General features: G+C 47.4%; 1 protein-coding gene across 1 annotated transcript in view; it reads left to right on the top strand.

The window, feature by feature from the left end:
- Positions 1-2,057: 2,057 nt before the first annotated feature.
- LOC119377749 (sphingomyelin phosphodiesterase-like) overlaps positions 2,058-21,156 on the top strand; it is a gene marked incomplete at its 3' end in the record, with an annotated part of 205,134 nt that continues 186,035 nt past the window's right edge. Inside the window, 3 exon segments of the mRNA XM_049411645.1 lie at positions 2,058-2,105; positions 19,090-19,195; positions 19,198-19,319. Of these exon segments, the coding sequence (XP_049267602.1) occupies positions 2,058-2,105; positions 19,090-19,195; positions 19,198-19,319 (276 nt within the window).

Here is a 21,156-nt window from a genome sequence, read left to right on the forward strand (position 1 = left end):
CTTGCGCAAGCCCTTGGTGCTGTTTTTCTTGCACAAGTTGAATTTCTTTTTTCCATAGAAAAGAGTATGAACGTTTACCAACACAACAGCTTTGCTTCCTTCAAAAGTCTTGTGGCTAGTCCTTGCCCCATATGTCCTCTGTCGCAAAAGTATAATCAACGAGATGTCTCCTTCAAGTTTACCTTCAGGTATCGTTCTGTGCACGCCTTATGTCATTGAGCGCATGTGTTGTTGTAACGAATAATGTTGTTCTAAAAAATAGTCGATCTTAGGAGCTTCTGCGCATGATGCCTCAGCGAGCCTAGAAACCAGTCCAGTTAAACCTTGCGAAAGAGTGCAGCAATAAACAAATGCGGATATTTGTTTTTCTGCCTGTTGAATGCAGAGCGGCGGCTAGATAAATCGCACCTGGAAAAACGAAACCGCTTTCTAGCGCTTTCAAGGAATTGCCTGGCGCATGGGCGGAGAAGTAGCAGACGACGCCGGGCGCGCGCAGCCCTTACAAGTGTATGCGCATGCGCTGCATTTACAAATCTCGCCGCTAGTCAGCGCCTCGCGGGCTATCAGCCACGCATTCGCGTGTTCCCTCTAAGAGTGGACCGTACTGTACTTAACAGCTCGGGGGGTCCATGCACACCCTTAGCGAACCATCTTTCTTCTTTGCCAGAATTAAAGGGCTGACCCAGTCGGTTGGTTCCTTCGCTTGAACAATTATGCCGGCACGTACCATTCTTTCAAGTTCCTTTTAGAGCCTGTTCTAGCGCCACCGGAACTCGTCGAGCTGTTTGCCCGAGGTTTCAAGACCATGCAGTAGGCCTGCTGCAAGCAACCGAGGCCTTCGAAGACGTGTCTGAACCTTTCGAGAAGTCCGTCGCTTTCAGTCTTGTCTACGATGCACACACTACGCTTGACTACTCCCAAAGCTTCACTTGCTTCAAGCCCGAGTATGGCCTGCCCGCCATTTTTCACGGCAAAAAAAACCTGACCGCAGCAGTAGTATTTCCGAGCTTTACTTCCTGCGTACACGTTCCAAAACAAGATATGGTACCACGAATATATGCCCGCAGGACCGAGTTCGTTGGTTTCAACTCTTTTGCTCCACGCAGTGTTTGGTAAATGAACATGGGAAACAAGGTTGCTTGCAATCCGGTGTCCACTTAAGCCTTAGCTCGCAGTTGCTACCTTCAGCCTTAACCATCCAATCCCTTTCGCGTCTTGCTGTTGTGATCTCGAGGATTTCAAAGTCCTGGTCTTGCTGACTTCGCTTACTGCAGCTGACGCACAACAACTTGCAAAGTGGTTAGGCTTGTGACACAATTGACATTTCTTTCCAAAGGCTGGGCGTTGTTTGGGTTTGTGCCAGCGGTTGCACCTGCCACAGCGACGTTGTTCTTTCGTTTGTTTTCCTCCTTTTGAGGGGGACGGGCGCCTTGAGACCGCATCGACACTGTCTTCGCCTTTACGCCATACTTCGTTTCGCTGTGCTACCGTCTCCGCTGCCGTGCACATTTCCTCTGCTTTTTGCAGTGTCAACTTGTCCCGCAGCATTTTCTCGCGTAGTCTAGGATTGTGCGTGCCAAATACGATTTGGTCCCTTATCATTGATTTTTGCAACGTGCCAAAGTTACACTGTGCTGCCTGTTCTTTCAAGTGGCGAACGAATTTTTCAAATGGTTCCCCTTCAGCTTGCTTTCTTGAACGGAACACATAGCTCTCGTGCACTTCGTTGCTAACTTCGGCGCAATAGGCATTAAATTTTCTCGCCACAGTGCTGTAGTCGTTCTTGTCCTCGTTTGGCCCGAACTGGAAGTTGTTGAAGACGTCCAACTCGTCGTCACCGGCAATGCTCAGCAGTAGCGCTGCCTTCGATGCTTCCGTTTTCGGCTGGTCCGTTGCCGTCGTCGCCTGCAGAAATAACTCAAACTTCTGCTTAAACCGCTTCCAGTTTTCCGTGACGTTACCCGTCAGCTGCAATGGCTCCGGAGCCTTCAGGAGATCCATTACGTAACAGACGCAGGAACGATTTCCCCTGGCGTCAAGGGAACACTTCTGACACCATGTATGGCTTATGCCTCGGGCATAGGGACGACGCTTACAGCATCATGGTCAGTGCAAAAATAACGACGACGTTTATTGAGCCACAGATTATAAAGGCAATGCGCAGTAGGCAATGAACCTACTGCGCAATCACTGATGCGCATCCGCACCGTTTCAATTAGTACACGTGTCCGATACGGTTGTGTTTTTCTCCAACTTCGACGAACATCTCCAGCGCCTCGAATCCGTACTTCAAGCAATCAAAGACTCCGGGCTCACCATGAAGCCAGAAATGTGCCGCTTCGCGTACGAGGATCTCTTGTTTTTGGGTCACGTGATCAGCAAGACCGGAGTGCGCCCAGACCCGCAGAAAACAGCTGCCATCGTCGCTTTCCCGCCACCCACCGACAAGAAGGCCGTGCGCCGATTTCTCGGCTTGTGCGCCTATTACAGACGCTTCGTCAAAGACTTTTAACGAATCGCCGAGCCACTAACGCAGCTCATGAAGTCCGACGTCGAAGTCAGGTGGCAAACAGCGTAAGTCGAAGCATTCCAAGAACTGAAACGACGCCTGCAGACGCCTGCGATACTTGCCCATTTCGACGAATACGTCGATACGGAGATTCAGACCGATGAAAGCAGCGTAGGGTTCGGCGCCGTCCTTGTGCAGCGGACGGACGGACTGGAAAGGGTTATCAGTTATGCTAGCCGGTCGCTGTCTATGGCAGAGACCAACTATTCCACAACAGAAAAGAAGTGCCTCGCCATCTGGGCTACGTCAAAGTTTCGCCCCTACCTCTACGGCAGGCGCTTCAAAGTTGTGAGCGACCATCACGCCTTGTGTTGCTGGCTAACTTGAAGGACCCTTCAGGTCTCCTCGCACGGTGTCCAAGTCCGGAAGGAAACACTCTGATGCCGACTGCTTGTCTCGTGCCCCCGCCGACCCACCACCGCCCGATGACCAGGATGATGACAGCTTTTTCGGAGCCATAAGTGACGACGATTAGAACTTGTTGTTGGACGAGTTGGTGAGTACTTAACACCGTCGTTTAGCGCTAAAGAAAGACACATTTGAGAGACAGGACAGGCGCCACTAACAACTGGTTTATTGCGAGGGTTGCACTGGAATGAATAGATCACTGGTGCACAGACGTGACGAGCACGTAACAAGGCGTCACCACTTCCAGGGTACAGGCATGTGGCATCAAAAGCCTTATCTCGTTTCTATACAAGCAGATAGACGTGTCGCTAACATAGTACCTTTTTTTCTTTATGTGATACGCCTCCCAAAGTTCACGGGCTGATTTGTTCCAGCTTCTTCCTAGAATCTTGGCCTCTCAAATATCGGCTCACACATGCGTTTTCGGCAGTGGAACGAAAGATGTGCCCCGTCTACTTTCTTTAGATTTTGCGCATGCTCTCTTAACCGGTCATTAGGGCGTCGGCCTGTTTGCCCCATGTACGACTTATCGCAAGACAGCGGTATGTCATGCACCACTCCTTGTACGCATTTCACAAAGGGCGAGGCATGCTTCTTTGAGCACCCTTTCTTCTTGCTGCCCATCTTTGTTGTGCGAGGGCACAGCTGTGCAAGCGCGCTAGGCACCGAAAAAACAAGCGGAACCCGATGCCCATTGGCAACCTTCTTCAGGTTGTGCGAAACCTTGTGTTGTTCTTGTTCTGCGCTAAAAAATGTAACAGGGGGACGACACAGGAACACAGACGTGCGCAAACTTTCAACTGTTTATTTGCGATCAAAGCACGTCAATATATACACAGACATGAAAGGACAAGGAGCAGATACAAACGTGACGTAGAACATGAAAAGGCGTGAAAAATGGGGGAGGGTGCAAATCTACAGATTTCATGAAGACGTGTGTATTTACGTGATGGTTGTCTATGAAATTAAAAGCGGGCTTTCCCAGAACCACAGAAGAGAGCTTACGTATGTTGATTGATCATTTTTTTGCATGAAGTAGGCCTCCATGATTTCTCGCCCTTTTTTAACACGAAAGTGTTTTATGCCGGGGTCCACCAAGATCTCAGTGACGTATTTCCGTCACGGAAATGACGTCGAAAAAATATACACAATCAGATGACAAAGAAAAAAAGGTACCGTCAACGGGCATCGAACCCACGACCGCTCGGTCCGCTACAACAGATGCCGGGCACGCTATCCACTGCGCCACGGTCTTTAGACTCTGGAGGCTTTACGAACGCGCCTTTTATATCTACCACTCTGCCGGTCGGCTGGGTGGTGTTGACCTCTGGGAGTGGTAAGGTAAAGTAATTCGTCATTGCTGTGGCCTCCATGACTAGCACCTGCAACGCGTTACGCGTCCGTCTCATTCGGCGCGTTTTCAATAGAAGTTTACATTTGTCAACGCCTTAGCACACCGCGAGGTGGCGACCTTTGCCCAAGCGTCGGCCTCGCTCAGCATCACGCCAATACAAACCAAAAATAGCTCTGCGACGCGCGCCTGCCTCACCTGGCTGTATCACCACGTTCCAAGCTCACGCGCTCGCCCCGACAAAAATTGCGGCCGGGCTACCGGGGCGGCACGACACGCTTTGCGTTTCCCTCTAGTCCGACCGTGGTGTTCAATCACATTTTAACATGCCGCGGGATGGCGACCAAGTTCTGCGTTCAATATGCGACGCTCTTCTGGCTATCACACCTCGTTCTCTGATTACGCTTTCACCGTTAACTACTACAGCTACCACAAGGGTTTGTTTAACCATTTAACATGGACGTTAGTCGTTGGGATGGAGATGTACCACCAATCATAAAAGTGGGTGCATACACGTTAAACGGGCCATTAGCGGCCAGACATCAATATACATTGTGCAAACTTCTTATATCAATGTACAGTAAGCATTCAGTTCTGTAAGGGCACGCTTTACTTTCGTGTTATTCCGATTCCTATGACGGAGGGATCAACCGTGTTTTTTCGATTTGCTGTGTTCCAAAACCTTGGTGTCGCTGAACATAGGCTTACACCCGCAACGTGCGCAGTGCGCTGCTAAGTGCCCTGGAGACTGTAGCATTTCAGTCGCGTATCTATGTTCTCTTAATCTGATATTTAAGCATCGTCCCGTCTGTCGAATATATGATCTTTCGCACGTGAGGGGATCTTATAAACTACGTTGTCCACACAATTCACATACGGTTAGCATGCCTTGTCCTGCAGCTGTTGCTAGATGGTTTTTCTCTTTCGGAATGACTTTTTTGCAGAGCCCCTTCAATTTCAAAGGCGCTGAAAACACAACTTTTGTGCCTCGCTTTTCAGCAACAGCTGCAGGATAAGGCATGCTAACCGGTATGTGAATTGTGTGGACAACGCAGTTTATAAGATCCCCTCACGTGCGAAAGATCTATATTGGACAGACGGGACGATGCTTAAATCAGATTAAGAGAACATAGATACGCGACTGAAATGCTACAGTCTCCAGGGCACTTAGCAGCGCACTGCGCACGTTGGGTGTAAGCCTATGTTCAGCGACACCAAGGTTTTGGAAACACAGCAAATCGACAAAAGGGCGAGAAATCATGGAGACCTACTTCATGCAAAAAAAATGATCAATCAACATACGTAAGCTCTCCTTCTGTGGTTGGGAAAGCCCGCTTTTAATTTCATAGACAACCATCACGTAAATACACACGGTCTTCATGAAATCTGTAGATTTGCACCCTCCCCCATTTTTCACGCTTTTCATGTTCTACGTCACGTTGTATCTGCTTCTTGTCCTTTCATGTCTGTGTATATATGACGTGCTTTGATCGCAAATAAACCGTTGAAAGTTTGCGCACGTCTGTGTTCCTGTGTCGTCCCCCTGTTACATTTTTTAGCGCAGAACAAGAACAATGCAGTACCAACTCCCATTGAATCCTTATTGAAACCTTGTGTACATACGTCACAACTTGAGGTTTCTTCCCCGGTGCTCCCACATCCGCTGTTTTCCGCTTGGCGCTGCCCTTCAGTCGGAGTAGGGCCTCAGCCACCGCCACCAAGACTGGCCCAGGGAAACCGCGGACAATAGTCTTTCCAATTGTTTCACGACGGCCACTTCTACTACATGTGAGCACGACTTTCGCAAGGCCGATTCCAGGCAGGATATAGCGATGCCCCTCTTAACAAGCTTTGAGTGGGCAGAGTCATAGGGTAACAGTTTCTTTCGTGCCCTATGGGGAAGACATCCAACATGTGTGACTCTTACAAAAGCGCAAATTATGATCTAAAAACTGCAACGTGTTACTTTGGGGCAGCTCCCGCGTGAAAGATAAGCCCTTTCCTTTCCATGCTGTTTAAAAAGGTTGATCACTACGTCCACCCGGTTTCGGTACGCCTGTGCTACTGTCGCTTAAAATAACCAAAAAATCACCTTCTATCTAAAAACGTTTTAACCTCATGGCTTAGAACCAAAATCATCCTCGATGAAGACGCGAACCAAAATCATCGATGATCGATGAAATATCGATGAAAATCATCGATAGAACCAAAATCATCGATGAAGACGCGAAGAACAAACCGAAATGAGCATGCGCAGCATGCTCATTTCGGTTTGTTGTTCGCGTCTTCATCGAAATAAAGTCAGTGTTAGTCCAACATCCTACCTGTTCCTGTCTCTTTTCCTGGCTCAGTTTCTTCTCTTTCTTTAGTGCTGCTGGCATTTCCTTACGAAGAATTAGTGAATGCTAGCGAGAAAAATGTTGCATAAAATTGGCGCCACGCATGAGCCGATGCAAACTCCCTTGTCTTGCAAAAATTGTTGCTCATTAAAAGAAATAAAAGTGTTCTTGAGGTAAACGTCTAAAAGCGTTAAAAATCACAGCATATGCACGGAGTGAATGATGATGAGTGGGCGAAGCTGCGGAGGTTCATCGGTAAACCGTGAATCTTCCGTGAATTCTGCCCACTACATCATCACCGACGTGAGATCGGGCGCGTTTTTACTAAAGGTTCGATGAGTTATGACGACTTGCAGCTCACTTTAATTTTACATGTACGCTGTGAATTTTCATTGTTTAGAAAACCATTGCTTTACAAAAATCTGGCGTCTTTCGTTCAGCAGCTGGCGTTTTCGTTTTGCTTTAGAAACATCTGGCGTTCTTTCGTTTTGCTTTTACAAAACATCTGGCGTCTTTCGTTGGTTATTTCATCAATCAACGGCGTTTTGAACAAATTTTTATTGTTTAATCACGCACAGGAGAAATCTCACAGGCACTACCTTGGAGGTAAACAATGGCTGCTAATGGGAATGAGAGACAGAAGAAGTCGGCTTTTAGCTAACACTTACACTTCTACTCTACTAACGTTTCCTACTGGAACATGCCAATGGCTGCTAATGGGGAATGAGAGACAGAAGAATTCGGCTTTAGTTAACGCGCACGCTGCGAATTTTTTATTGTTCAACAACGCACAGGAAAAATCCCCCACCGGCACCACCTTGGAGGTCAAAGCGTAAGACTTGTTACGGACTACGACTACTACTACACACGACGACGACGACGACTACGAGGGACGAACGGGTGCCGCCTTAAGGAGCTTCGCCCCTAAAAATTATCTACCGTGAGACCTGCGGTGTTTTCAAGGGACTTACACCATTTGCTGCTATGCACGCTCGCACGGCATTAAAGAGGTGGCCATGGGGACGGAATAGAATAACTCTTCGAGATCAATAGAAAAGGCTTACTCGAGCGCTCGTTAACTTGAAGGAACTTTACAACATCATCAAAATTTCGGGTATAGAAGGGATCCTTTATCTGGAGGCTGGTAAGTGTACGTAAAAGGAATTGACTAACATTTTGTTGCCAGGTGCCTCGCTCACTTACCATCGTCCTCAACGGCACTTACGGTTCGTGCGTTTTTGCACTGAAAAAGACTGTCAACGTGTTACCTTATTTTCCTTTATTTATTTAGCTAGTTTTCGAGATTTAAACTTTTGCAAAGTTTCGCTACGTTAGCTTTTGCTTTTGACACACTCGTCTTGATGAGAGCGAAGTTTTGTTTAATGCCTGAATGGCTTTCCCCTTGTGGTAACAGAATAAACCCGCCGTCTTTATCGGACTGTAGCAAGCACAAATCATTTTCTATAAAATACGCTACCACATTACCTAGGCGCTTTTTCGTGTGGAAGCTTGTATTTCCATGAGTAGCCTTCAGAAGGCTGTCTACACCTTCTAGCAGGCACTGCTCCTGGCTCTCACTGGGATTTTTCTTTGCGATGTTTCGGTTGGACGCTGCAAGTTCATGAGCGGGAATACTGGGTTCTAAACTGTATTTAGGACGCTTCTTCAACAAGCTGCCAATGTTTTCAGGAATGGCGTCGTCTCTTATTACAAATAAACTATCTCTAGAAACACGATTTTTCATTTGCTTCGAATAATCAAGGAAATGCCTAAGATATGCTTCCACAAAGATTAGGCTTTTTGATGTCACATGCCTGTAGCCTGATAAGTGGTGACGCCTTGCTACGTGCTTGTCACGTCTGCGCACCAGTGTGCTATTTATTTCATTGCTATCCTTGCAATAAACCAGTTGTTAGTAGCGCCTGTCCTGTCTCTCACATGTGTCTGTCTTCTTTAGCTCTAAACCACGATGTTAAGCGACGACGACTTCGCCGAACTACAGCGAGCCGACCCGGAACTGAAGGGTCTAGTGAAATACCTGGAGGGCAGGACGATCGTTGTCCCAAAATTATTCAGGCGAGGATTTTTGTTCAAGTACCCTAAAGGCCTGGGTAGGCATTACATAGGGAGTTATAACACAATAAAGCTGTTACAATTACAGTGTACCAATTGAATAACAAATACAAACGATTGATACAAATAAATATAAATATGCACATACGCTATACATATGTAGAAATACTATTACTTAACAGAACAGGGATGCTACGCGGAGAAAATAAAGAAAGTACTACTAAAAAAAAAAAGAACTGGACAACAAAAACCGGAAGGAAAATTTTCGCAGTGTTCAAAGAACAAGAAAGGAATGCGAACAAAAGGATAATTCCCGTTCATTGAAATTCCGTGTAAAAAGAACAGCGACAATAAGTACAACAAACAGATATGCACAAGAACAATTAGCGTTCATTAAAATAACTTTTAAGTTCATTCATGAAATCTTCATGATTCTGAGAAGAGACGACGTCGGCAGGTAGCTTGTTCCAGTGATGTATTGCGAGAAGGAGGGGGGATTTATTCAAGAAGTTTGTTCCAGCAAAAACGGGTTGTGCTTTAAAGGGGTGATCAAGGCGCGGAAAGATACGATAGGCGGCCCTGATGTGGCATGCGCGGAACGATGATGTTGAGTGATAATGTTTGTGGAAATGAGATAGAAGTGCTCTGATTGTTCTATATTATAGGGTGCTTAGATTCAGAGTTTTTTTTTGTGTGTGGGTTAGTTATGCTTGATGTTCGTGAATAAGCTTTGGTAATGAAGCGGGTTGCTTTATTTTGAATCCCTTCGAGTTTGCTGATGCGATAAGACTGATGCGGGTTTCAAGTAAAAGATGCATATTCTAGTTTTGCGCGAACCAGTGTCGCATAGGCCAATAATTTAGTATACTTGTTTGCCAAGTAAAGGTTACGCCTGATAAAGCCAAGGGTTTTGCATGCACTGCTACAGATTGCTTCGATGTGATCACTCCATGAAACGTTAGAGGATGAATGAACTCCCAAGTATTTTATTGTATGCGCACGCGCAATGACTGTGTCACTTATCGAATAATGATTAAGCTTGGGATTAGGCACTCTAGTGAAGGCTACAGCCTTAGTTTTCGAAATATTCATCTCCATTTGCCACTGTTTACACCAATCTTCAATTTTCGCATTGGCAGATTGCAAAGCATCACTATCAGAAGTGGCAATTATTCGTCTATAAATTACGCAGTCATCTGCGAATAATCTAACTCTAGATAAAATGTTATTGCTAATGTCCATACATATACCAGGAATAAAATAGGCCCCAATACAGAGCTCTGAGGCACCCCTGGTTGACCAGTGACCGTGAGGAAGAAATTCATTGGCAGTTACAAATTGGTACCTGTTTTTAAGAAATTCCTTATGCAATTCACAACCTGAATATGTATATTAAAATAGCGAAGCTTAAGTAATAAACGGTTATGAACTACCTCATCGAACGCCTTGGCGAAGTCGATAAATATGGCATCTATTTGCGATGAGTCATTAACAGCTCATCATTTCCCTCAGGCATCATTTTCCTTGAAAAAAAAAATTGGCCGCGCATCTGCGTGCTTCGCTGCAAATGTCGTCTAAAGACGATAGAAGAGGCGCTGCGTGAGATATGGACGCCATTTGGCAATACGTCGGGAAACAGGAGTGCTGTGTTGCGGGCTGGTAGTCCCGGCGCAGCAGCAGGCGAAGACCGGCGGTGACCAACGCGACCGGCGGGGACGGCAGCCAGCCCGAACGCGCGGTTTGGCGCGAAGCGCTGAAGCAGAAGAAACGTCCGCACTCAACAAGTACTCTCCACGCACTCTTATTTACACGTCGCGCCGGTAAAACAGGAATGCCAGAGCGGCGCCCCATGGCATTCGTACAGTGCAATACAGAACCGAAACCGAACCAACAATGAACTCCTGCAGAGGCCACGGAGGAAGGCAAGTTTCAACGCAGCTTAAGAAACTAGGGTCTTTAGAATTACGTATGTATGCGTTTTCTATTAAAGGAACACACCACCTAATACTACCTAGTGATGTTGCACCTCAGATATGCGTAATGTTTGCTTTTTGATCGACAATGTACACAAGTATGAACCTAGTGAGCCGTTAAAGATGGCGGGCCCTTGGGCAAGTGTTTCAACTTTGGCCGAGTGCTGAATTGAGTGACGTGCCGACAAACAGAAAGACAGACCAAAATTTCTCCGTTTATTATCCCAAGAAAGACTATCGTCTTTAAAAACAACGTCCCCGTAAAGAAGAATTTCTCTCCAGCACGAGCCCACCTTATCGCGTACCTTCGGGACTGCGACCAGAAATTCTGCATACCCTGCGCGACGACCCGAAGGCTGGACCATCGGACTTTCCCGCACGCTCGCACGAGTACAGGAAATACTACTGGCCGCGCCTTGCCGCCGACGTCACTCGTTACGTAAGGGACGTGCCGAGACTGTCAGCGACAGAAGACAACGCCACAAGACCTGCAGGCTTCCTTCAGTCGACCAAGCCTCCTCGGCGACCATTCCGCAGATCAGGATGGACCTCCTGTTCCCAACGCGACTTACGGAATAATAAATCGTTGGGGCTACCGACTACCTCACCCGCTACGGCGAAACAAAAGCCCTGCCCAAAGGCGTGCCGCTGAGGTAGCAAAGCTCTTCGTTGAGAGCATCGTCCTTCGACACGGCGCCGCAGAGGTTTCTCATCACCGACAGAGGTACGGCGTTTACGGCTGACCTAACTCAGGCGATCTTGGAATGCAGCCACACAAGCCGCCACCGGACCACCGCGTACCACCACAGACCACGACCTGACCGAGCGTCTAAATAAGACCATCGCCGACATGCTGGCAATATAATTCGACGTCGAACACAAGACGTGCATGCCATCATTCCGTACGTGACCTTCGCGTACAACACGGCCGTACAGGAAACGACGCAGATGACGCCATACAAGTTGGTCTAACGGACGGACCCGGCAACGACGCTCGACGCCATATTACCAAAGGTTGACCGACGAGGAAAACATCGACGTGACCACCTACCTACAGCGCGCCGAAGCACGACAGCTCGCCGCCAAAGGATCAAGAACCAGCAGACGCGACAGCCGCCGCTACAACGTTCGACGACGCCGACGGGGACTTAGTGAGAAGCTTCTTCGACGATATTACTTAGGTACCGAAATACTGAGGCGCAAAACACATTTCTTGAGAAAGGGTGAAGCAGAAGAGCTTCTCCCTTTTTCAAGAAATGTATTTTGCGCCTCAGTCTTGTGTACCTAAGCAATATACGCACAACTAGCCCAGAAACAAGTCGTTTTGGAATACTCTTCGACGATACTTCCGACCGTACAACGTATTTCGACGCCTCGGCCCACTCGAGTACGAGGTTCTTCCTGACGGCATTACGAACTCTCAGTAGCGCCGTGCGCGACCTAAGTCGTCATGTCGTGCGCCTCAAGCCATGTTTACGCGCGTTAGCGAATCTGAAGACTGTAGATAACTTTATTATTGTACTATCTTGCTTGTACTTATTGTTTATGTACTATCTTGCTTATGGTTATTGTTTATTTTACTTCATGCTTTATTTTTGTTATTGATTGTGCATGCATTGGCCACCCCCCCCCCCCCATGTTCTGTTTTAAGATCGGGACGATGCTTTTTCAGAGGGGGGCATTGCCACGTGCGTTTCTTATTATCACTTTGGCTGTTTTCGGTTTCGCTAACAAAGACTGTCAGCAACGCTCAGCACAAATCGCGCCTCATTGTTCGAGAAGCTTCGCGATTACCGTAGATCGTTTTGTTAAGATTGCGCGCAAGACGCGAACACTCGAGCTTATTCTAGAGCTGCGCGACAACCAGCGATAACGCTGGAATATGCGATGGCACACGTATAAATGCCGACGCGCTTCACCACTTGTCAGTTTTCGATGGCCGGCGCTCTGTTCGCGCTATCAGTGTACAGCCACAGCCGCTACATCAAAAAACCGGTGCGGCCTCCTGAGTCGCGTCGCGGTCAATGAGCGAGCGCGGGTCGGCTGAGTGGCAGCTGTTTTGGGTGAGGGCGCCTCTAGTGCGGTCCGCAATGCAGACGCCGGTTCGTGTTACTATGTCGCCTCAGGATTTATGCGCGTCCGTGTGCTTTTTCGTGTGCTTCCTCGTGTCTTTCTTGTGTGTGACCGCGCTGTGGGCACCGAACATCACTTGCAATGTTCGCGAAAACGGGAAAGATCCACACGACGGAGGTAGGACGGTATGGTGAAGTCGGTGAAAAAGTTATGTTGTTCGTGTGAGTCGTGTAGTGCGGTCAGTCGACCTTGGATAATCGAGTGATGACTCCGTGGGAGCACTGTTTAGAAGAGTGTCGCCGAATGACGGTGACCAGAGCTGGATATTGTTTGAGTGTTTGTTGGAAGAGAAATATTCGAGAAACTTTCGAAGAATTGTGGGCTGCACACGTTTGGTGAATATTCAAGGCCTTTAAGTGTTCTGGATAGTGTCTAATGGATGAGAGTGCATTTGTAGCGCGGTAAGTTTTCCCGTTGTTTTAAACACCATCTAAGTGATGTTGTGAGTTGTAATTGATACCTGCCGAGTGTGGAGTGTTTGCGTGATGCTTGTACTGCCCTAACTGAGAATATTTTTGTTGTGTGTCAACTCTTGGCTCTATCTCTTCCTTTGGACCACTACCGGCATTTGTTGGCGCACTAAAAGGACCTATATTTAAATTGTGTGTGCTTTCGTGGTGCGTTTCGGTGGGCCGATAAGTCAGCGCTTGGAACCTGCCCGGCGACTGCCTGTCCATTAACGGGATCAGTGATTGAGTGACACTTTTCATTTCAGTTGAGTCAACGGGCAGCATTCATGGAGAGTATTGAGGCCCAATCTACAAAACATTGGTACTCCAGGCAAACTGTTCACATATGGGGGTAATCGGCAGCTCTAATAACGACTTCAATATTCAACCAGTAGTGTGCAATCAGGCCTTATTTACGGCCTGATTGGAGTAAGTGTCGGGCGTACAAACGCGGCTGTCGAAGCGCTTTTCCGTGAACTGCTGGACCGGTGTGGTGGCGCCAGTGCGGGCGCAAGGAGAACTAGGCACCGGACGCCGTTTCGGCGCCACGCAGCAGGCCGCACCTGTTTTTTTTTTTTTTTTTATGTAGCGGCCGTGGTACAGCGCGTATTGCTGTAGTTTGACTTTCAGTTTCCCGGTCACAAGTTCGGCCAAATAAAGTTTGATCTTGGACAAGCCGAGTGCTACCTTCGTCGACGTCACGACCACGTGACACTATTTATTAAGGGCCAACTTTTGCCAAAGCCAAAAGAATCACAGCGGTTTAGGAAAAAGAACCGACGAGTCCGCTGTTCTCGCGAGCCACACCTTCGAACGCCGTCTTTCTCTTCCTCACACATGTTGACCGCTGGCTCGAAGTTCGTGCGTATGCAGGACAGGCCGGTGAACTGCTGCTGGATTCACCTGTCGTAACGGTGCCTTCAGCCAGGGGCGTAGCCAGGGGGGGGGGGTAGGGGTTGAACCCCCCCCGAAATTTTCGATTTCGCATGTGTATATATACACGCACACATACAAACGCACGCACGGTGTGTACAATTGTACACATCAACTTCGGAGTGGCATCACGCACCGCGTGTTCCTTTAAATGGCCTGAAACTTAGTGTGCACATTCGCGCAGGCTTCCTGAGTGGACAACTAGCGGTTATTTAACTTCATTATGCTGCTTATTGCTGCAGATGATCACTTGGTAGAGACACGACCATGTTCGACGATCGTTCGACACGCGACGTTCCAGGACCGACGTCAAGAGTATTTTTTTTTTTCTTCGCTCGAAAAGCCTACAACCAAAAAACAAATTGTGCATGCATTTTGGGCCTAATAGTTGATTCCTTTTATGCAAGAATTGAAGCTTGATGACTGCAGAATAGATAGATATTTATTTACACGCTAATTAAACTTAATTACTGAAACTCACACAAAACAATACATTCCTTCACTTTATTTCTTGGAATGTAATACTGAGTGCCTTGAAATCATGCCATGCAAATTTGATGCATTTGCAGACAGTGCATCATAATTCGTGACTGAAAGGGATGAAGAAAAAGGATGGTTGAACCTCCCCCAACCCCCCCCACTCCGAAAAACATTTCTGGCTACGCTTCTGCCTTCAGCGTTTCGCTTGGTTTGCAACGCCTGCGTTGTACTGAGCGATGGCGGTTTTCTGTGGCAATACAGGTATTATAGAGTAATAGCTGGGCGGGTTTGCGAGCCAGCGCTCCCAGCGGACGAGCGCAGAGGCGAACTGCGCTTGCGCGGTACGCTATGAAAGCCGGCGGCTTTACGCAGCGAGCCGCTCGCCCTTCCATTTCGTCTCCTCAACGAAGCGTGCGCAGCGGACCAGCCGCGAGCGTTGTCTAAGATGGCAGCTCACAACCCAGGTGCGGCGGCGATGTGGTCGGGGGCACCTCCAAGAAATTTAATGAAACCTCATAAAAATGCCTTTTGCAAAATTATTTTCGCAGTAACTTGAATTTTATTCGGCAGGTGATGAAGTAAAGCCTCTGCTCGATCAGCAGGAACTTCAATCTTGTTCAATAGTTGACACAGTAGTGCGCTCCGCTGAAAGAAGCGGGGCGTCACTTTCCTTTCGTGCGGCGCTCCGCTGCCCTCACCGCTGGCTCGCAAACACGCCTAGCTATTACCCACTGTTGCCACACGCGCTTATTGCATTATTTCTATGAAATCGGGTTTCATTAAAAAAAAAACTTTTTACCAACGCTCAGCCTCCGCTGAGCATTGGTAAACAGATGACTTTGCGTACGGCACATGGGCGCCGCCACCTTCGGATGTTAAACGAACGTTTTCTTATTTTTGTATATCTTGAGGTGAAATAAAAAAAACAGCGTATCCACGGGTGAATGATGAAGAGCTTGGGCGAAGCTCCTGAAGCAATCATGGTCTCTTTCCTTTTTTTTCTTTTTGTTTTTATTTTTTATTTCTTTATTTTGTTTACCTTTTTATTATTTTTGATTTCTTTATTTTTTTTCTTTATTTTTTCTATCTCTATGGGACAGCGCCATCTAGTATATCGTCACCCAACTGCAGTTTGCATGCATCTCTATGGGACAGCGCCATCTATTGAATGATACGGGAGACGCGACGGCGGGGGAACGCCGGACGGAGCGACAAGCGACCAGGTGATGCTATAAGGAGCTTCACTCCTAAAAGTTCATGAAACGTCGACTGCACCAAGCCGACTGTTTTCATGCGTATGCGCTCAGCGTAGCATTTTTCGTCTAGTTGTTAAACAAGAACGGCAGAGTAAACAACCCAATATGGCACCACCGAAAGCCATCCCTACGATAGCCTATAAAAGAAGACATGTTTCGACGACCATTCGATTACCGACATCTGTAGGTGACCATGTCCAAAATCTCGGGTCATCTCTTCCTTAGAGTGTGTGGCGTTTTCTTTGAGGAGGTGTAGGTGCCTTCAAAGTATAGATTCGGCGCTCTCTTTGCGTACGACGCTCGTGAAGGTAGCCAAAAAGCTTGTTCGGAAGAGGGGCTAGGTGGGGCGGGGTGGTGCACTGACTGTGAGCGGTGACGTGATGACACTAACAAGAGCGGACAGAGAGCGATTCGGTGACCAGGCAGCTAGAGCGTCTCGATGCCAGCGAATTTCACGCAGCGAGGAGCACTGGCCGCGCTAGTCGCCCAAGGAGTCGCATCGAGGAGTCGCCCAAGACGCAGTTGCGTTTTTAGGGGCGAAGCTCCTTTAGCATCACCTGCTCGGTCGTCGCTCCATGCGGCGTGTCCCCGCCGTCGCGTCTCCCCGTATTATTCAATAGATGGCGCTGTCCCATAGAGATGCATGCAAACTGCAGTTGGGTGACGATATACTAGATCGCGCTGTCTTATAAAGATAGAAAAAAATGAAAATATAATAAAAAAACATAAAAAAAAAAAAACAAAAATTGAATTATAAAAGAAAGAAGAAAAAAAGGAAAAAGGAGACATAATCAAACCGGCGTATCGATTTGATTACTGCTGGGCGAAACCACTGAACATTTCACGGTGTAACCATGATTCCTTCAGGAGCTTCGCCCAAGCTCTACATCATTCACCCGTGGATATGCTGTAATTTTTTTGTCTTTCGTTAATTGTTGCCGTGTGACGGCTCGTTGTCGGATTAGTGCAGCTTCCACATGCACCAACGGTGTTTCTAGGCAGCTACTGCTTCGAGTATGATAGCACCGACTAATAAAGCTGCTGAAATAAGCGCCGCAGAGAGGCTACGATGTTGACGATCGATTGTCGTGCCTTCGTGCCGCGAGAAAGAGGCCAGCGGGACGTGGAACGCTTTCACGCGTTCGCTGCTCAAACTACGAATATATGCCTTCCGTGTCTGTGTTCTGCCCGTCTGTGCTACGTATACGGACGGGCCGTAACAGCCACAAAACAGAATTTTAGGACGGTAAAACATAAACCGTCGGTAGTTAGGCAACGTGCTGTCGACCTTTCGTTAAGACATAACCTGGAGAGAACAGCTTGTAATGTCAAGAAGGCTAAATCACTTACTCTAAAATTCTTTTTAGCGAAAACACATAAAAACAATCTTGCGTTTCGGGCAATTGTTTCAGAGCAAGGCCCGTGGCAAGTCGCTCTATCTAGTTATTTGCAGAACTGCTTAACATCTTTGAGTTTTTCAGACCTTTTCGCATGCGTAATTCTCAGGCGCTAGTACAGTTCCTCTCAGAGAAGAACCCCGGCTGTTGGAAAGCTTTTACTGTGGATATTGAAGACCTTTATTACTCCTTGCGCATGAGGAATTGTTAAAATGCGTTAATGATTGTAAACGAACAAGGGTATGAGACGGTTTTCGCCAATAAATGTGGTGTTTCTACCGGGCCTTTTCTAGAAATTCTTTCAATGTATTTAAGTCGACGTTGGTAGGTTGGAAGGAAGGCGTTTATGTGCAGAAATCAGGGATATGTATTGGCTCTAAGGTGGCTCCTGTTCTTAGTGATTTATACCTTAGCAAGATTGACAATCTTTTGAAGGCGCCCAGGTAATTCGGTTATTAAGGTTTTCGTTATGCGGACGATGACTTGATTTTTTGTAGTGGTGAGGAATTTGAAACCATGGTAACCTTAGTAAGCGAAGAATGCGAATTAAATGGAGGAGGAGGGCTGAGCTTTACTAAAGAGGTGCCTCAGAATAATGGAATACAATTTCTAGACATTTCCTTAACGTTTCTGAAGAACCACATGTGCTGGCGGTGTTCTCCTAGATCTTCGAAACCGCTGTTACATTTTCGTCGAAGCATTCGAAGGTTATAAAAAACGGTATCGCCATGTCTTGCCTTAAGTCAACCCTCACCAAGTCGTGTGAGCACAAAATGAGTGATAGCTTTAACGCACAGGTTACGCGTCAGATGCAGGTTATCCTCGTGATACAGTGGCCACTGTCGCTGAACGTTTCAAGAAGTCCATTATGTTGAGTCCGAGCATGGTTGCAGAAAGCGATAGGAAGAAACGTGTTCTAGGTATACCGCACATTCATTGCCTATCTCACAGGCTAAAGAAAGTAGGAAGTAGATACGGCGTTAATGTTGTTTTCACGGCTGCAAATAGGCTAGGTCAGGTTTCTGCTGCTGTGCAGAGAAAGAATGAGCGAGTGAAAGACAAGAAGCGGACCGATATTTGTTTCGTAAAACACACCAACAAATTCACTGATTGCCGTAGAAGTGTGGTGTATAAGGTCCCTTTGAGCTGCGTCCGCTTCTACGTAGGACAGACGGGCCGCTGCATTAACCAGAGATTAATAAAACATAAGAGACCGCAAACCGGAGGCTCACCTTCTAATCTCTTTACATTGTCGAGAGTTTAAGGGAACGCCAAAATTGGATGAAATCACAGTGTTGTACCGGCATAGAAATGAAGAAACGCGCCTGATGATTGAGGCATGGCATATCGAGAATAGTGGTAGCGTGAGCCAACCGTCGATTAGCTTTCATAAAGATGAAATGAAATGCCTTAACAGTTATCTTCCACGTAGGCTCCCACGCGTGCCGGATTGATAGGTTTGCCTATTGCATGGGCATGCGCAGATAAGTTTTCGTGCCTTTCTTTTCCGCCGTTGTGCGTCTCTTCAGTTGTTAGTCGGCGCTTGTGGTGTCCTGAATTTTTTGCTGGTCCGGTTTGCACCCTGTCTCTTTAGAATGACCTACAGAGCTCACTTAACGGACAGTAGGTTAACATGGTGCATTGTGCGTATAATGTCTGTGAGGGCTCCCGATACGTCACGCGCTGGTGCGAAGTGTTTGGTAACTCACTTGTAGTCATTTCACGCAGGTAGGGTCGCCGACGCTACGCGTGCTGCACATCAGCGACACGCATGTGGACCCTAGTTACAGCGAAGGTAGCGAGGCGAACTGCAACGAACCTCTGTGCTGCCACGCTGCGGACGTGCCCGCGGCAAAGCAGCAGCGACGGATTGCGGCCACTGGGGAGCCTTCCACACCTGTGATATTCCACCGAGGACGTTCGAGCACATGCTCAAGACGGTCAGGGACACTCAAAAGGTGTGTACAGGTCTGCGCGTTTATATTTGAAAAATTATCAATGTTGACCGTGCTGGCGACATTGGTTACTTCATGGGGCCTGCAGCATCGTTCCAAGTTATCGCGGAGGTATCTTACCACTTAACTAAGGTCCATATATTACTCTTGTTACACGAGCACGCTAACCTCAGTTACGGCAAACTTCAGTTCCCTTAAACCGCAGTTACATCCAGTTAGACGGAAAGCCTAACCGCAGTTATCCCACTAACCGTGGTTGCTCCGAACTGAGGTTGACCACCTCAGTTGAGGAAGCTAACTAACAAAATGGCGGCACCCAAGTCGGTGGTCGAAGGCAGCGTGGCTCCACTGGAGGCTGAAACGTCTTCCCGAAAGCAAGTAAACTTGCCTTTCTCAAGAACAGAAGCGCAGCTGACACGCGAAACAGTCCATCAAAACAAACGACGTACCAAACACGGCGATACAACTACAGTTCACTATAGATACAACAAACGTATCAAGCAACGGATTGTCTTGACTTTCGCACCGAGCGTAGGTTGACTTCACCCATAGTTGCGAGACTAGCTCTTATTTAAGCCAAACATTGGCAAAACACTTGATGGAATACGCTCGGGGAGTGCAGATGCAAGGAGAAAGGATTTAGTTTAACTGAAATTCATTGTATTTGTCAGTATTTTTATAAAAACCAGCTAAACGTTTATATTTTAATCACGAAACTTAGTGTCACGTGACCTGCTTCAGTGACCCAAACTAAGGACAACTTTTCGCGTGTAACATGTGCCAACCACAGTTGGCGCTAACTATAGTTTATTCCGGTTAACTGAGGTCCGTCGTAACTGAGGTTAGCGTGCCCGTGTAACTAGGGTATAAGAGTACGTCCCTTGGTGCGCCAGCGAACGGCAGTTGTGGTCTGAAGACGGAATGAGAACCCAGCGTGAGAAAAACACAAAAAAGTGTTGTCTGAATTCAGGCAGTTGTAAACATTTATAATACATGCAATCTTGGCTGCTTATATCACAATAAAGCTGAATAATGTTTAACAATAATAGGAACAATGAAACGAATCGCGCTACCAACAGTGCTCGTGCAATAAGGATAGTCAATATCATTAAAAGTCATTTCGTATTTACCAGGCTTGTTCACAGTTCGGTCCACGGAGTAATCTTGTGGCGTTACGCGGAGACGCTTCTTGGGGAGAGATGGATGCATGTCGGATCCCTTTGACTGAAGCCAGTGAATCACCATTCCGCAGTCGGCTGCTGACATCGCGCCGTCCCGCTTCCCCCACTTCACCGACTACGCCATTTCACAGACCGTGTCCGCACATTTATATAGTGCTTTGTGCCCAGGTGCGAGATTTTTCGACGTAGCTAAACCTTTCACAGTACAGGCGAAGCTTGGGGAAGCGCGCAAAAGTTGGCGCATAATCGGAATGCGCCCCCAGCGAGTGTCTCGATTTCTCTATCATTCCAGCTTCTGTGCGTGTGCTCAGTTTGAAGGGTGCTAATGGCAGTGGTTGTCGTGATAATTGTAGGGACGTGGGCTCGGCAGTCTTTTAAGGGAAGGCGAAGCAATTTAAAAATATGACTTAGGAGCGTGTAAGGAGAGTTTGATCCCTGCTGAATTCGCAAAACAATTTGAGAGTTCTCAAAAGTGAACGAAAATGGCACTTTTAAGCAAGCAACAGAGGCTATGGCCGCAGGGCTTTAGGGAGGCTGAGCGAACGCTGCGGCGTCATGCTCGGTATGCCGCGTTATCTGCCACAGCAGCACTGTTGAAGCGTAGCCTTCTCGATTAGCTCCGGCAACGGCACGTCAAGAATTAGTCACGGAGTAAGTGA

This window comes from Rhipicephalus sanguineus, unplaced genomic scaffold, assembly GCF_013339695.2.
Source record: "Rhipicephalus sanguineus isolate Rsan-2018 unplaced genomic scaffold, BIME_Rsan_1.4 Seq562, whole genome shotgun sequence".
NCBI classification, from domain to species: domain Eukaryota; kingdom Metazoa; phylum Arthropoda; class Arachnida; order Ixodida; family Ixodidae; genus Rhipicephalus; species Rhipicephalus sanguineus.